Below are 13,387 nucleotides of genomic sequence, written 5' to 3' on the forward strand. Positions count from 1 at the left end.
AACAGAGCCATGAGGAGGTGCAGAAGTCCAGTTTCCTCTCAGAGCACTTGAATTACAATTTGCTGAAAGGTTATTATGGAATTTTTTGCCCAATGATGCCAGGAAAGTTCAGCCTACTGCAGGTTTAATCTTTCTCTTGTAAGTATCCCAACTTGTGTCGTATAGCGTAGTAAAGTAGACCTTCCAAAAATTTAGATAAATACTCCAATAAAAGCACTGCATTCAAAATTTTTACCACACAAAAGTACATAAGCAGTGGTGAAATGTAGGCCCACCTTTAACAAGTTGTCATAACATAGGTGGCCTGACCCCAACAATGCATTATATAAGTTTATTATGAGCTTATTATATTAGCTTATATTATAATATTATATATATAAATATATTATATTATAACAATACCTCACTGTAAAATAATCCATTACCAGTAAGTGCTGCATTCAAAATTGTATTAATTAATTATTATATAATTATATTATTAATTATTGTAAAAGTACTCAAAACAGTAATATTTAGCCCATATATTTATCTTTTGGGTTATTATCACTGATGTAGCTAATTTACCACCATTTTCCACTATAGCCTGCTGGAAGTCTTTATAGATATTTAAATCAATATCCTCCTCACAAACACTAACCATACACTTCCATGCAACACGCACACAAACACACACGCACACACACAAACACTTTTTTTTTTTTCATATATTTACTGTATTGTTATAGTTGTTATTATATATATCTTGTTCTAATTGTTTGTTATCACTATTATGTAGTCATATTATTTCTTTATATTAATCTTGTGGGTCTTTTGCCTCTTCCTGCACTGTATATTATTCATTTATTTTTTGTTGTGTTGTATAGTCTTAAATTGTGCAAAACAAATAAACAAGTAGGGTTATTTGAGATAAGAATAAAATCATTGACGTTGATAAATTAATATATATTCTCTGGAACAACAGCGCACACGTGTGGCGGTCAGGGTCAGTGCAAGTTCCCGGATGTTGAGCGACTGCGCAGTCCCTTTGCGCAGACCCTTTACGTGATGACGTCGACCGCTACGTCTCCGACGAGCCGAAAATGGCGGAGTACCTGGCATCCATTTTCGGCACAGAGAAAGACAAGTGAGTGTTTATATCATGTTTACGGTCATGGTCGCATAAAGCAAGAGTGGTATAACACGCGTGTCTGCAGCGGTTCGTCCTCGCCGGCAGCAGGGCTCAGTTTGTAGCCGCAGCGCTGCTGGACGTCCTCGTGAAGCTAACATTAGCAACAGGAAGCTAACGCTAAGCTAACACATTGAATGGGACTCATGAAGGCTCCTGCAGCTGCTGGGTGCTGCTGGGTGCTGCAGGGTGCTGCTGGGTGGGTGCTGGGTGGGTGCTGGGTGGGTGCTGCTGGTTTGAGCCAAGATGTGTCATTTTGTAAACTCGTATGTTGGTAAACAAGTAACTATTGGAAGCATGCTTTGTAGGTTGTTAAACAGACAGGTTAACGTGTAGCTCGGTTCATTAATGAGCTCGTTAGCAGTGTAGCTGCTGGTAGCTGCTAGTAGGTGGTAGTAGGTGGTAGTAGGTGCTGGTTGCTGCTGGTAGGTGCTAGTAGGTGCTGGTAGGTGGTAGTAGGTGCTGGTAGGTGCTGGTAGGTGCTAGTAGGTGCTGGTTGCTGCTGGTAGGTGGTAGTAGGTGCTGGTTGCTGCTGGTAGGTGCTAGTAGGTGCTGGTTGCTGCTGGTAGCTGCTGGTAGGTGCTGGTAGGTGGTAGTAGGTGCTGGTAGGTGGTAGTAGGTGCTGGTAGCTGCTGGTAGGTGCTGGTAGATGGTAGTAGGTGCTGGTTGCTGCTGGTAGCTGCTGGTAGGTGGTAGTAGGTGCTGGTTGCTGCTGGTAGGTGCTGGTAGGTGGTAGTAGGTGCTGGTAGCTGCTGGTAGGTGCTGGTAGGTGCTAGTAGGTGGTAGTAGGTGCTGGTAGGTGGTAGTAGGTGCTGGTTGCTGCTGGTAGCTGCTGGTAGGTGGTAGTAGGTGCTGGTAGGTGGTAGTAGGTGCTGGTTGCTGCTGGTAGGTGCTGGTAGGTGGTAGTAGGTGCTGGTAGCTGCTGGTAGGTGGTAGTAGGTGCTAGTAGGTGGTAGTAGGTGCTGGTAGGTGGTAGTAGGTGCTGGTTGCTGCTGGTAGCTGCTGGTAGGTGGTAGTAGGTGCTGGTAGGTGGTAGTAGGTGCTGGTAGCTGCTGGTAGCTGCTGGTAGGTGGTAGTAGGTGCTGGTTGCTGCTGGTAGGTGGTAGTAGGTGCTGGTAGCTGCTGGTAGGTGCTGGTAGGTGCTAGTAGGTGGTAGTAGGTGCTGGTTGCTGCTGGTAGCTGCTGGTAGGTGGTAGTAGGTGCTGGTAGGTGGTAGTAGGTGCTGGTAGCTGCTGATAGTAGGTGCTGGTAGCTGCTGGTAGGTGGTAGTAGCTGCTGGTAGATGGTAGTAGGTGCTGGTAGCTGCTGGTAGGTGTTAGTAGGTGCTGGTAGGTGGTAGTAGCTGCTGGTAGGTGCTAGTAGGTGCTGGTAGCTGCTGGTAGGTGGTAGTAGGTGCTGGTAGGTGGTAGTAGGTGCTGGTAGCTGCTAGTAGGTGCTGGTAGCTGCTAGTAGGTGCTGGTAGCTGCTGATAGTAGGTGCTGGTAGCTGCTGGTAGGTGGTAGTAGGTGCTGGTAGGTGGTAGTAGGTGCTGGTAGGTGGTAGTAGGTGCTGGTAGCTGCTGGTAGGTGGTAGTAGGTGCTGGTAGGTGGTAGTAGGTGCTGGTAGGTGGTAGTAGGTGCTGGTAGCTGCTGGTAGGTGGTAGTAGGTGCTGGTAGGTGGTAGTAGGTGCTGGTAGGTGGTAGTAGGTGCTGGTAGGTGGTAGTAGCTGCTGGTAGGTGCTGGTAGGTGCTAGTAGGTGCTGGTAGCTGCTGGTAGATGGTAGTAGCTGCTGGTAGCTGGTAGTAGGTGCTGGTAGATGCTAGTAGGTGGTAGTAGCTGCTGGTAGGTGCTGGTAGGTGCTGGTAGGTGCTAGTAGGTGCTAGTAGGTGCTGGTAGCTGCTGGTAGGTGGTAGTAGGTGCTGGTAGGTGGTAGTAGGTGCTGGTAGCTGCTGATAGTAGGTGCTGGTAGCTGCTGGTAGGTGGTAGTAGGTGGTAGTAGCTGCTGGTAGCTGCTGGTAGGTGCTGGTAGGTGCTAGTAGGTGCTAGTAGGTGCTGGTAGGTGGTAGTAGCTGCTGGTAGGTGCTAGTAGGTGCTAGTAGGTGCTGGTAGCTGCTGGTAGATGGTAGTAGCTGCTGGTAGCTGGTAGTAGGTGCTGGTAGATGCTAGTAGGTGGTAGTAGCTGCTGGTAGGTGCTGGTAGGTGCTGGTAGGTGCTAGTAGGTGCTAGTAGGTGCTGGTAGCTGCTGGTAGGTGGTAGTAGGTGCTGGTAGGTGGTAGTAGGTGCTGGTAGCTGCTGATAGTAGGTGCTGGTAGCTGCTGGTAGGTGGTAGTAGGTGGTAGTAGCTGCTGGTAGCTGGTAGTAGGTGCTGGTAGATGCTAGTAGGTGGTAGTAGCTGCTGGTAGCTGCTGGTAGGTGCTGGTAGGTGCTAGTAGGTGCTAGTAGGTGCTGGTAGCTGCTGTTAGGTGGTAGTAGGTGCTGGTAGCTGCTAGTAGGTGCTGGTAGCTGCTGATAGTAGGTGCTGGTAGGTGCTAGTAGGTGGTAGTAGGTGCTGGTAGGTGCTGGTAGGTGCTAGTAGGTGGTAGTAGCTGCTAGTAGGTGGTAGTAGGTGCTGGTAGGTGGTAGTAGCTGCTGGTAGCTGCTGGTAGCTGCTGGTAGGTTCTAGTAGGTGTCAGTAGGTGTCAGTAGGTGTCAGTAGGTGCCAGTAGCTGCTAGTAGGTGCTAGTAGAGCAACAAAATGCACCCTACGCAGAATAAACAGATAGTGAGCCACACCGTTGCCATGGTGCCCTAAATAGTCATTAGTGCACAAAATCTGATCTGAAAAAAGTCCCCAACAAATACACTGTTCACTCCTGTTTTAGCAATGTTTTAACATCACAGTGTCCAGATTTTTTTTAGGAAATTACTGAACCTTTAAAAAGATGTATAAAAGTATATTTTGTCCTGTTATGTAGTCACAGATAGGCTGGAGAAGTTGGAAAGTATTGAGAGATGTTGTAATGCATCATTGGTTCTTATCGTTTCATGGATTTTGTTGACAAAAGCACAGTTTCTGAGAGCCTTATCCTCTACCAAATCAAACCAAAGTAAGCTATCAGTATGATGATGACACTTTTTCCTTCTTTTCCAGGGTCAATTGTTCCTTCTATTTCAAAATTGGCGCTTGCAGACATGGAGACCGCTGCTCGAGATTGCACAACAAACCAACCTTCAGCCAGGTGAGGATCCCATCAAAGTGTTTGTCCTTAAATAATAGCTTCATTGTGTTATTAGTAAATAAACTGCACTTGTATAGCACTTTTCTACTTTAAAAGAAAAGGCGCTTTACAGTTTGCCTCTCAATCAGCCATTCACACACAAATCGACATGTTAACAGGAGCCGGGGAATGAACCACCAACCCTGCTATGACTGGACGACCTGCTGTGCCCTCTGGGGAGCCACAGCTGTTGAAATATTTCGTCCTCTGACTCATCAAGGCACACACCCATATCACAAGCCGTGCAGCCGATTGAACCAGTGGTTATTGGGTGAACACTCTATGGCTACATCCACACTAATACGTCTTCATTTTAAAATGCATAACTTTTTCTACGTTTACGCCTAGCGTCCACACTACTCCGGTGTTTTCAAACCTCTAAAACAGACTTTGAAAACACTGCTGACACTGTTTTAGTTTTGAAAACTCCAGGATTGCGTTTTAGACTTTCAAAACGATGATGCAGACACCCAGGTTCGCTTCGTGATTCGTTCTTAACAGTCACGACGTGTCCTTCTCAACATCAACTTATGACTACCAGTGATTAATTCAACATGCATAACGAATTACAGGCGTTGCTGACTTTGTTGTCTTTGCCAGCATTTTATAATGCTACCACTGCCAAACATAAAACTGATTTGTAGTGGTATGCTTAAGGCTGTGATTGACAGGCCGCTACCACGGCGTTTTCCGGTCTGGGAGTTGTCCATGTTTTCGTCTTACAACTTTAACCCTTTCACAGTATGTTTGCAGTTCATGAAAGTTAATTGTAACATTTTGTTGCCTAAAATGTCTTATTCAGCGTTCAGTTTCACTTAGCTCCACCCTCCCCTGTCACTTATGGTTGCAAAAAACCAAGACGGCACCTGTCAAAAATCAAGATGCACACTAAACAAAAACACATTAGTGTGGAGGTAGCCTATAACTTATGAAGCTGATCTGTTTGTAAAAATATTTCATATTCATCTAATAGGTGAAAATGTGCATGGTCAATTTTTTTACTCAAGTTCTTTTTTTTTTACTATATTGGCCTGTTTCACTTTGCTTTTAGACCTGAGAGTCAAAAGTCTTCATATGCACTGTGGATGAGCTACTAGTTCTGTGTATGTACTCAAACCCATGTGAATGTTTTGGTTAATGTGCCGTGCCAGCAAAAAAAACCTGTTCGGCGAGCCATTTCCTATTGTGACAGCTCATTTCCTATTCAAAGCAGTTTTTCAGAGCTCATAATTGCGTTATTAGAGAAGTTCATAATTGCGAGTTTGTTCTTTTTCTATGAAGAAGAAGAAGAAGAGTGATCTCATGTGCTCAAATGGAACAAGTGTGACACATAAAAACAGACACAGGTCGGTTTACAGGCCACTATAACTTGGCTTTAAGGAGGAAGTTATGGTATGATAGGGTTGAGCTATACCACACATAATCATCACTTTCTTTGTTGAGTTTCAAGGGATTTTGTGCCCGACTATAAAAAAAGATGTAAACGAGCTAGAGTAGAAGTTCATCAGAAATAGCACAACACTAAACATTCATCGAAGAATCCCGTCTGACTGCTTTTTCTTTTTCTTTTTCCCTGCAGACCATCTTGATTCAGAACATCTACCGTAATCCCCAGAACAGCGCACAGACGGCCGACGCTTCTCGCTGTAAGTTAAACATTTGTCAGCTACCTAAAAGTGGTGCTCACGTATAACAACAGATGTGAGGTACTGCTGCAGCCCTGTTAACTGGAGACCCGGTTGTGACCCTATTATCTCCCAAGTATCCCAAATCAAATATTTAGTCATTCGTCGGTCGTTACCTAAGGCCAACAAAAAGCACAAACACCTGATACTATCTGTTTTTCAACCTTGTGTAGCTAAACCTTCACACCAAAACAGTACTTACTGTGCTGAGTATGGTAGAATATTTAGAACTGTGTGTGCAGTAAATATGTTGAGCCCAGTCTGATAGAGCTGAAGCAGTTCCTCTCACACAGGTAAGTGTGTAAAGGGCAGGAGGGCCTTACAATTGACTTGTGTGTTTTCCGTCGGGCCCCATATTTGAATTTTGCATCCAGTGAATTTGAAAGCAAGAGACACTCTTTACTTCAGCAACACATGTGACTGTTGATCCGGTGATATGTCCTTTGTCAGCACCCTTACTCAGACAACAGGCTTGATTTTAAAATGATCTCTTTGTTAAATTCGATTTTGAAATATTACCTGTGGACTATTTAACCTTTTCCACTCCACCCCTCTTTTTCACGGACTCGTTTTTGTCATTTTTAGGGAGATACAGGGGGTCTTTAGGGGGAGATAGCAGGTCAAGAGTAGATGTCACATAGAAGTGGTGTACATCATCTGAAAGCTGGAAACCTGAAGATTAATTTGAGATTCAACCATTTTTTACCACTCGAGAATTGATAAGAAATGATCAATAATCCCTCCAAAATACCACATTAAGACACCAAGACCTTGAGGAAAACCATAGAAAAAGCCATGCTGTGATTTAGTATCAAAAACTTTCTGAAAAATTTCAGCAAGAATTTCATTTTTCGGCGATTGGATGGCGAGCACTTCTGTTGTGTAAACCACTCAGAAGCCCCCTTATTGTCAATCTAGCTTGGAAAGCCATCCATCCTCTGAATGCTCTAGGTCTCTAGTTTGTGGCTGTAACGTTTCATGAGGCTGTGATTATCCTAGAGGTCACCACAGGTCATTTTATACAGTGAGGTCAAGTTTAAAATAAATGGTCTCACTATGTGAAATGGCTACTGTGGGGACTGACATCATCACACATGAATACAGTTGGGCTCATTGGATCCACAAGAGTCTCAGCTTTACAGTGATACCCAATTTATGTAATTCAAGACTGTTTAGGGACCCCAGTATGCAGAAATATTTAGATACACCAGCGCCTTAAAGGAGTGGAAGAGGTTAAAGGACAATTGGAGCTTAATTTATTTGTTTTGATTTTTTTCATATATTTTGGTTGCGTGCATGTGCTACAAATTTCAAGTTTTTAATGTTTTTGCATACCGCTTTAGGTCATTCACGTCCATTCAGCGCCTAATTACATAAACAAACAACTCTGGAGACTAATTTACCAACCAGTAACAGTAGTCCATTATTGTGAATAAGTAGCTTACCGTTGTGTTTTGCAAGGTTGCACCAGAGCAGTAAAGTCTATAAAATTTTAAATAAAGTTTTGTAATTTAAAGCTTCATCCTCTCCACGCTTACATAAATCAATATGTTTGTGCCATAGTCTCTAACATAAAGTGGGAATTAAATCAAGTATGCACACATCTAAAATTGTAGCCTATTTTCAGCCTGTACTGCTACACAAAAAGTCAAACAAATCCTAAAAGTAGAGGGAAATATCTCAAAATCTAAAACAGTGAGAGGTGCAGGCAGTTAGCTTCACTTCCAATAATATTAATAGATTACTGAGATTTTGAACGCAGCTTTATCCATCACATAATTAATTACCCGCAACTGACGACATGTAATAACTAAGGGCCGCAATTTACTGACAGAAAGACTTCTAATCAAATTTTTTTCTTCCTCAGCTCTTTTATTTTGGTTGATTTATGTCACAAAAGTTTACGTTTTGTATTTCAGACCATTTCCCTCTTGAACATTTACCTTCATAACCTTCAAAACTCTGCCCAGTCTGCTGATGGTTTACACTGTAAGTTCTCCCTTCATCCGCAGGACCCTCCAGCACTTAATTTACTGTATCACATCTCCCCACATGAATCTGGCGTAGTGTAGGAACACGTCCTCTAGAGGTGTCTGACGCATCACATCATTTCCTGGATAGAATAACAGGCCACATGCTGTTCTGCATGTTTTCTTGGCCCAAACTCAAACTACCTCTATCGTGCAATAATGTGCACAGCTTTGGTGTCAGATCCTTCATTTCGCTGATGTGAAACAGATGTGTTAAACTTAAAAATTAACTTCCTGTTTCCGTGTTCTTTTGCTTTACACTTAACAGTTTCACACTGAGTACATGCTTCTGATTCATTAAAGCAGGTTTCTACTAGTGCTGTCCTCAACTTAGGAATCCTCCTTCATGTTATAGCCACAAATTGTTCCCAAAAATACGCTCTGAGATATCACGTCATGCACATGATGTACATGTAGTTACACAAACAAGTTTTGTAAACAAAGTAAAAACACAGTAACCAGGAGAAGGCTAAGAGGGGTCAGCTCTAGTTTTTACCCTGCTTCTGTGAAATAGGTTGGGAGAGACTAGTCTGTTTTTCTGGCAACATATAACACACAGACTCTTTACCTTTTTGATCTATGTTTACAGGGTGTAACTATTATAGCAAGATGTATCATGTTGCTACAGTTAAATTTGTTTGTCTAAAGCCACACGGTCCATTTTGTCTTTTGTCACCAGTGTCCATCGGGCGTTGATCTTGACTGTCCCTTGATGGCGTTTTTTTTGCAGGTGCCGTCAGCGATGTGGAAATGCAGGAGCACTACGACGAATTCTTTGAGGTGAGTGCCCTTTTGTGCCGGCGTCCCGTCTTCATTCCACATGTAGCGCGACGTGACGTCACCGCTGCGTTATCTGCCTTTTTTGCAACCGACAGGAGGAACTTGACATTGCCTAAATGTGTTCAGTTTGTGCTGAGCAAGAGTCATTTAGAAGCTAATATTTACACAGCAGGAATATGCAAAAGCTGCTGCGTCATCAATTTCTTTGATTTTATCATCTATTTACTTAAAGGGTGGCTCCATTATTTACATATTCCTGGTGTATTTAAATCCGAACCGCTGCGATGCGGATCAAGTTGCGGTAATTTAGCAGCAAAAGCCTCACTGACTAAACAAAAACAAAGTCAAAACAAAGGTAAATGGATTTCCAGCATCATAAATCCCTCACAGTAACTTTACTGCTCCATTTCTCTGTGTCAGTCTGGCTCGCCTTTTAACCGGATGTTGTGGCTTTCCACAGACATACAACACAAAGTACTTTACAAGATCATTATATGCAAAACATACAAGAATAACTCTTATAAAAAATGTGGTGACCACAGAAGCCACGTGATTAATAAATGACTAAATAAAACAAAATAGAATATCCTATCCTACATATTACCTACAGTAGCTTGGATGGTGGTCGGCACGCTCCCAGTTTGGAGAAGCAGACAGGAGTATCGGCACGGAAGCCTGGTGTCTGGTTGCTTTGAAGAGAGCTTTATAACAGCTTCAGTTCCCCTGAAGCCGTTATCTATGCTCTCTTCAAAGCAACCAGACTACATTGACAAAAACAATAATTTTACCCTGCAGATCGCTCGTGTGTGTTATTGTGTGACTTTGGGATCCGAACTAATGTGGCGTCCACCCACTGGTACTCCTGTCTGCTTCTCCACACTGGGAGAAAGTACCTCATACAACCCCACTTAAAAAAAATCCCAACTAATCCTTTCATTTATTTCCAAACTTGGCACAGCTAACGTTGTCTGAAGAGGAATGAGATGAACAACAGGCAGACTTTCAATACCAAATTCATGTCTGAACCTAACCACTAAACCAGCATGTACTAAACCACTCCCGTAAATGGAAAAGAATGTTTTAATGATGTGGGTTAAGTGTTGTTGTTTCACAACAACACTTAACCCACATCATTAAAACATTGTTTCACAACAGCTCCACACAACAGTATCACTCACTAATACATCTTTCAGTAGTGTTGCACAGAATTATTATTTGTTATCTCCTATACTCAGCGTATGTCTCTACAGGGTTTCCCCCCAGGAAATTGGTTAGCCGAGGTGTTAGACTTGGCTAACCAATTTCTAAAATAAAAGCTTGAGGTTGGAGATGTTAATTGTTCTTTTCCTCTCTTATTTCTATATATACAGGAGGTGTTCACAGAGATGGAGGAGAAGTATGGAGAGGTGGAAGAGATGAATGTGTGCGATAACTTGGGCGACCACCTTGTCGGCAACGTCTACGTTAAGGTCGGTCTAAATGTTTTCACGAGAGAGGTGGAAGCTAATTCAAGTGAGATTTATATGAATGAATGTGATTTTAAAAAAGACTGAATTGTCATAAAGATGTAGTGGGACCTTGAAGGAGCTTCTATTGAAACAGATTAATTTTTCAGTGTAAATGCATTGAGTCAGATTTGTTCATTTTTCCTCACATTAGTTGCCACAAGTTGTTAGTGATCCTGAGCGTGTTTTCTTTCGTGTGTAGTTTCGTCGTGAGGAGGACGCAGAGAAAGCAGTCATGGACCTGAACAATCGCTGGTTCAACGCCCAACCCATCCACGCAGAGCTCTCCCCCGTCACCGACTTTAGGGAAGCGTGCTGCCGCCAGTATGAAATGGGGTAAGTGACGCCTGGTATACTGTAGGAGTCAGGCCTGGAATTACATCATTTTAGGGGCAAGGCAGCTTGGCCCTTGGTGTTGTCAGTTTTTTGAGGGCATAAAGGCCAAATGCCAGGGCAGCAACGCAAAGTTAATGCTGTTAAAAGTCCAGTTATGAATGACATGGATCAAAGTGTCTTGTGTTTTAATTGATAAAATACATTCATCCTCATCATTATTTTGTATCTATATTCACATGGCCCTCATGGCCTCCGTAAAATAGAGTGCTCCAGGGATGACGTATTTTTATAGTCCAACCAGGAAGTTAACATCGCCCTGGTTGGTTTGTTAAAATCTCTTAAGCTTGTGTTAACCACAGACCTTATGTCAGACATCTAACTAAAAACCCATTGACTTCCAGACGAGGGAACCGACAGTGCTAAAATGCTAACTCATTTCCGTGTTTTATGACGCATTCCTGTAGCACTATTCCTGCCCGGGTAGGAGCACTGAAGACTACCTATTAATTTAAATTTGTTTAAATGCAATAAGTCCTTTTTTAGTTCAATTAATTCTTTGAAAATATATAAATAATATTGTGTTGAGTTAGGCAGAAAAAAAAAAAAGGTTTAATCATAATTTTCTGCAAATGCAGTAAACATTTGCAACATTTTAATGATTGCACCCAAGGACTTCTGTTTTTCTTTTCGCTTGATCTGGTCAAACAAGGAAAGCAGGAAATGTTAACATCAAATGTTTGTCAGTTTTGTAAGATTGTATCTGCAAGGTGGTGGTGGTGAGGCGGGAAGAACGTCCGCCCTGCACCGGGACGATCCAAGATAAAGCTTCACTGTTCACCCTGCAGTGGTTTAGTTGGTTGCTTCATTAACTAATCTTAACAGAGGCTCTGTAGATAGGTTGGATATTCCTAAATTACTGCGTTTAATCAAATGACCACTCTGTAAACCTGAAGCCAGCATAGAAAAGATAAGACTCCAGCTTGCACGTGTCCTTCAGCACTGAGAAAATAACCAACTGCATGGGCACCGTGTGAATTACCACATTTTCTTTTCGATGCAAAGACAAACTTTGACCCTGCTCAGAGGGAGGAAGCTTGTGCTCGTCTCCTTTCTGAGTCACTCTGTGTTTTTCCATTGGATCGGGGGTTGTTTGCTCTGCCAGTAATAGGACGAACTTAGCGTGGGGGCAGATAAAGATCAGATGATCTCCGTGGTGGGCTGGCATGCATCTCAGCATGTGGAGCCAAGAGACAACTTTTCCTCGTGGCACTGCTCCACCAGATGTAAGCCAAATAAATATTAACCTTTCATTTGCTGTTTCCCTACAGAGAGTGTACCCGAGGTGGCTTCTGCAACTTCATGCACCTGAAACCCATATCGCGGGAGCTTCGAAGGGAGTTGTACGGCCGTCGCAGGAAAAGGTATATAAGGTTTAACATTCATATTTGGGGATGAATTCTGTTTTGTGAATCCATATTTTCTTCACATCTTCTTCTCTACCACCAGGCACCGCTCTCAATCGCGATCCCGGGAACGACGCTCCCGCTCCAGGGACCGACGGCGGGAACGCGAGAGGCCGAGAAGGTCGAGGGACCGAGAGCGCTCCGGAAGATTCTGAAAGAAACCAACGTCCTACCAAATCCCTCCCTCTTAACCCCAGCAGTGATGACAAAGTTATTTTTCTTTATCGGTGAATTGTTGGAAGTGTTTTTTCTTTTATTCCCTTTTTTTAAGACAAGCTTGTGTCGCTTTCTCAATAAAACAGATTTGTAATTCTACTCTGGCACCACTTGCTTATATGAACATCAAGTTATTTCTTATCATGGAGAGAAGGAAAGTGCTACATGCAACATTAAAAACAAATGTGGTTAACTTTGGTGAGGCCTTATATCAAGAAATTGCACACTTATAGGTTTATGTGTGTCAAAATGATGAGGGGTTAAGGTTTTGAAGGTCATTCTGGGTTGCTGAGTGCATACAACTATTGCTACAACGATGAACTCGCATTTGTAAAACATTGCTTACTATCATACTTTTCATTACACTGTGAATGATGCAATAATAAGCTTGAGCAGGCAGTCGTCCGGATGTTTCCTCTACTCTCAGTTCTGTTTTCTTAAGTGGCTTATGAGTAATCAGTTAAACATATTACTACTGGTTTAAAAAAAAAAGAAGAAATGGGGTTATTTAGGGATGTCTTATATATCAGAAAAATATCAGTATATTGTTCCAGATTATAATTACATAAATAAAATTCCACATAATCTGATAAAAAAATGTGTTATTAGAAATAGCTCTATGCATCGCCAGGAAGTGTACAGCAATTACATGGAAGTCTGATTCCCATCTCCTCATATCTAGATGGCTTCTGGAAATGAACAGCTGCATTCCACTTGAAAAGATCACATATACTCTCAGAAATTAATACATTATTCGTTATTATACGTTATTTATGATTTCTTTATTTGTGTATTTAATTTGTTTTTTCTATATCCTTTTTAATTCAGTTGATCGTTAACTAGCCTACTCCTTTTGAGTATGGTTCTTTTTCAGTTTGTATGTGGGTGGGATAAGGAGGGAATTTGGAGCCATGTTTGTGTGAGTTTCTGTTTTGTATTTTTTGTATATTTGGTTAACTCAAAAATTTGAA

The 13,387-nt window shown here is 42.4% G+C and overlaps 1 protein-coding gene across 1 annotated transcript; it reads left to right on the top strand.

Moving 5' to 3' along the window:
- The first annotated feature begins 893 nt into the window (after positions 1-893).
- LOC119483719 (splicing factor U2AF 35 kDa subunit-like) lies at positions 894-12,523 on the top strand. The gene is made up of 8 exons (XM_037762115.1): positions 894-1,123; positions 4,275-4,362; positions 5,981-6,047; positions 8,847-8,896; positions 10,267-10,365; positions 10,604-10,737; positions 12,066-12,158; positions 12,244-12,523. Exons 1-8 carry the CDS (start codon positions 1,080-1,082, stop codon positions 12,353-12,355), a joined length of 687 nt encoding a protein of 228 aa, XP_037618043.1. The 5' UTR covers positions 894-1,079; the 3' UTR covers positions 12,356-12,523.
- The last annotated feature ends 864 nt before the right edge of the window (positions 12,524-13,387 follow it).

Source organism: Sebastes umbrosus, chromosome 24 (genome assembly GCF_015220745.1).
Source record: "Sebastes umbrosus isolate fSebUmb1 chromosome 24, fSebUmb1.pri, whole genome shotgun sequence".
Taxonomy (NCBI): Eukaryota; Metazoa; Chordata; class Actinopteri; order Perciformes; family Sebastidae; genus Sebastes; species Sebastes umbrosus.

Coding starts and splice junctions, on each gene's coding strand:
- LOC119483719 (XM_037762115.1), top strand. CDS start 1,080: ATGGCGGAGTACCTGGCATCCATTTTCGGCACAGAGAAAGACAA. Junction 10,366..10,603: donor TCGGCAACGTCTACGTTAAG/GTCGGTCTAAAT, acceptor TTTCGTGTGTAG/TTTCGTCGTGAGGAGGACGC. Junction 12,159..12,243: donor TACGGCCGTCGCAGGAAAAG/GTATATAAGGTT, acceptor CTCTACCACCAG/GCACCGCTCTCAATCGCGAT.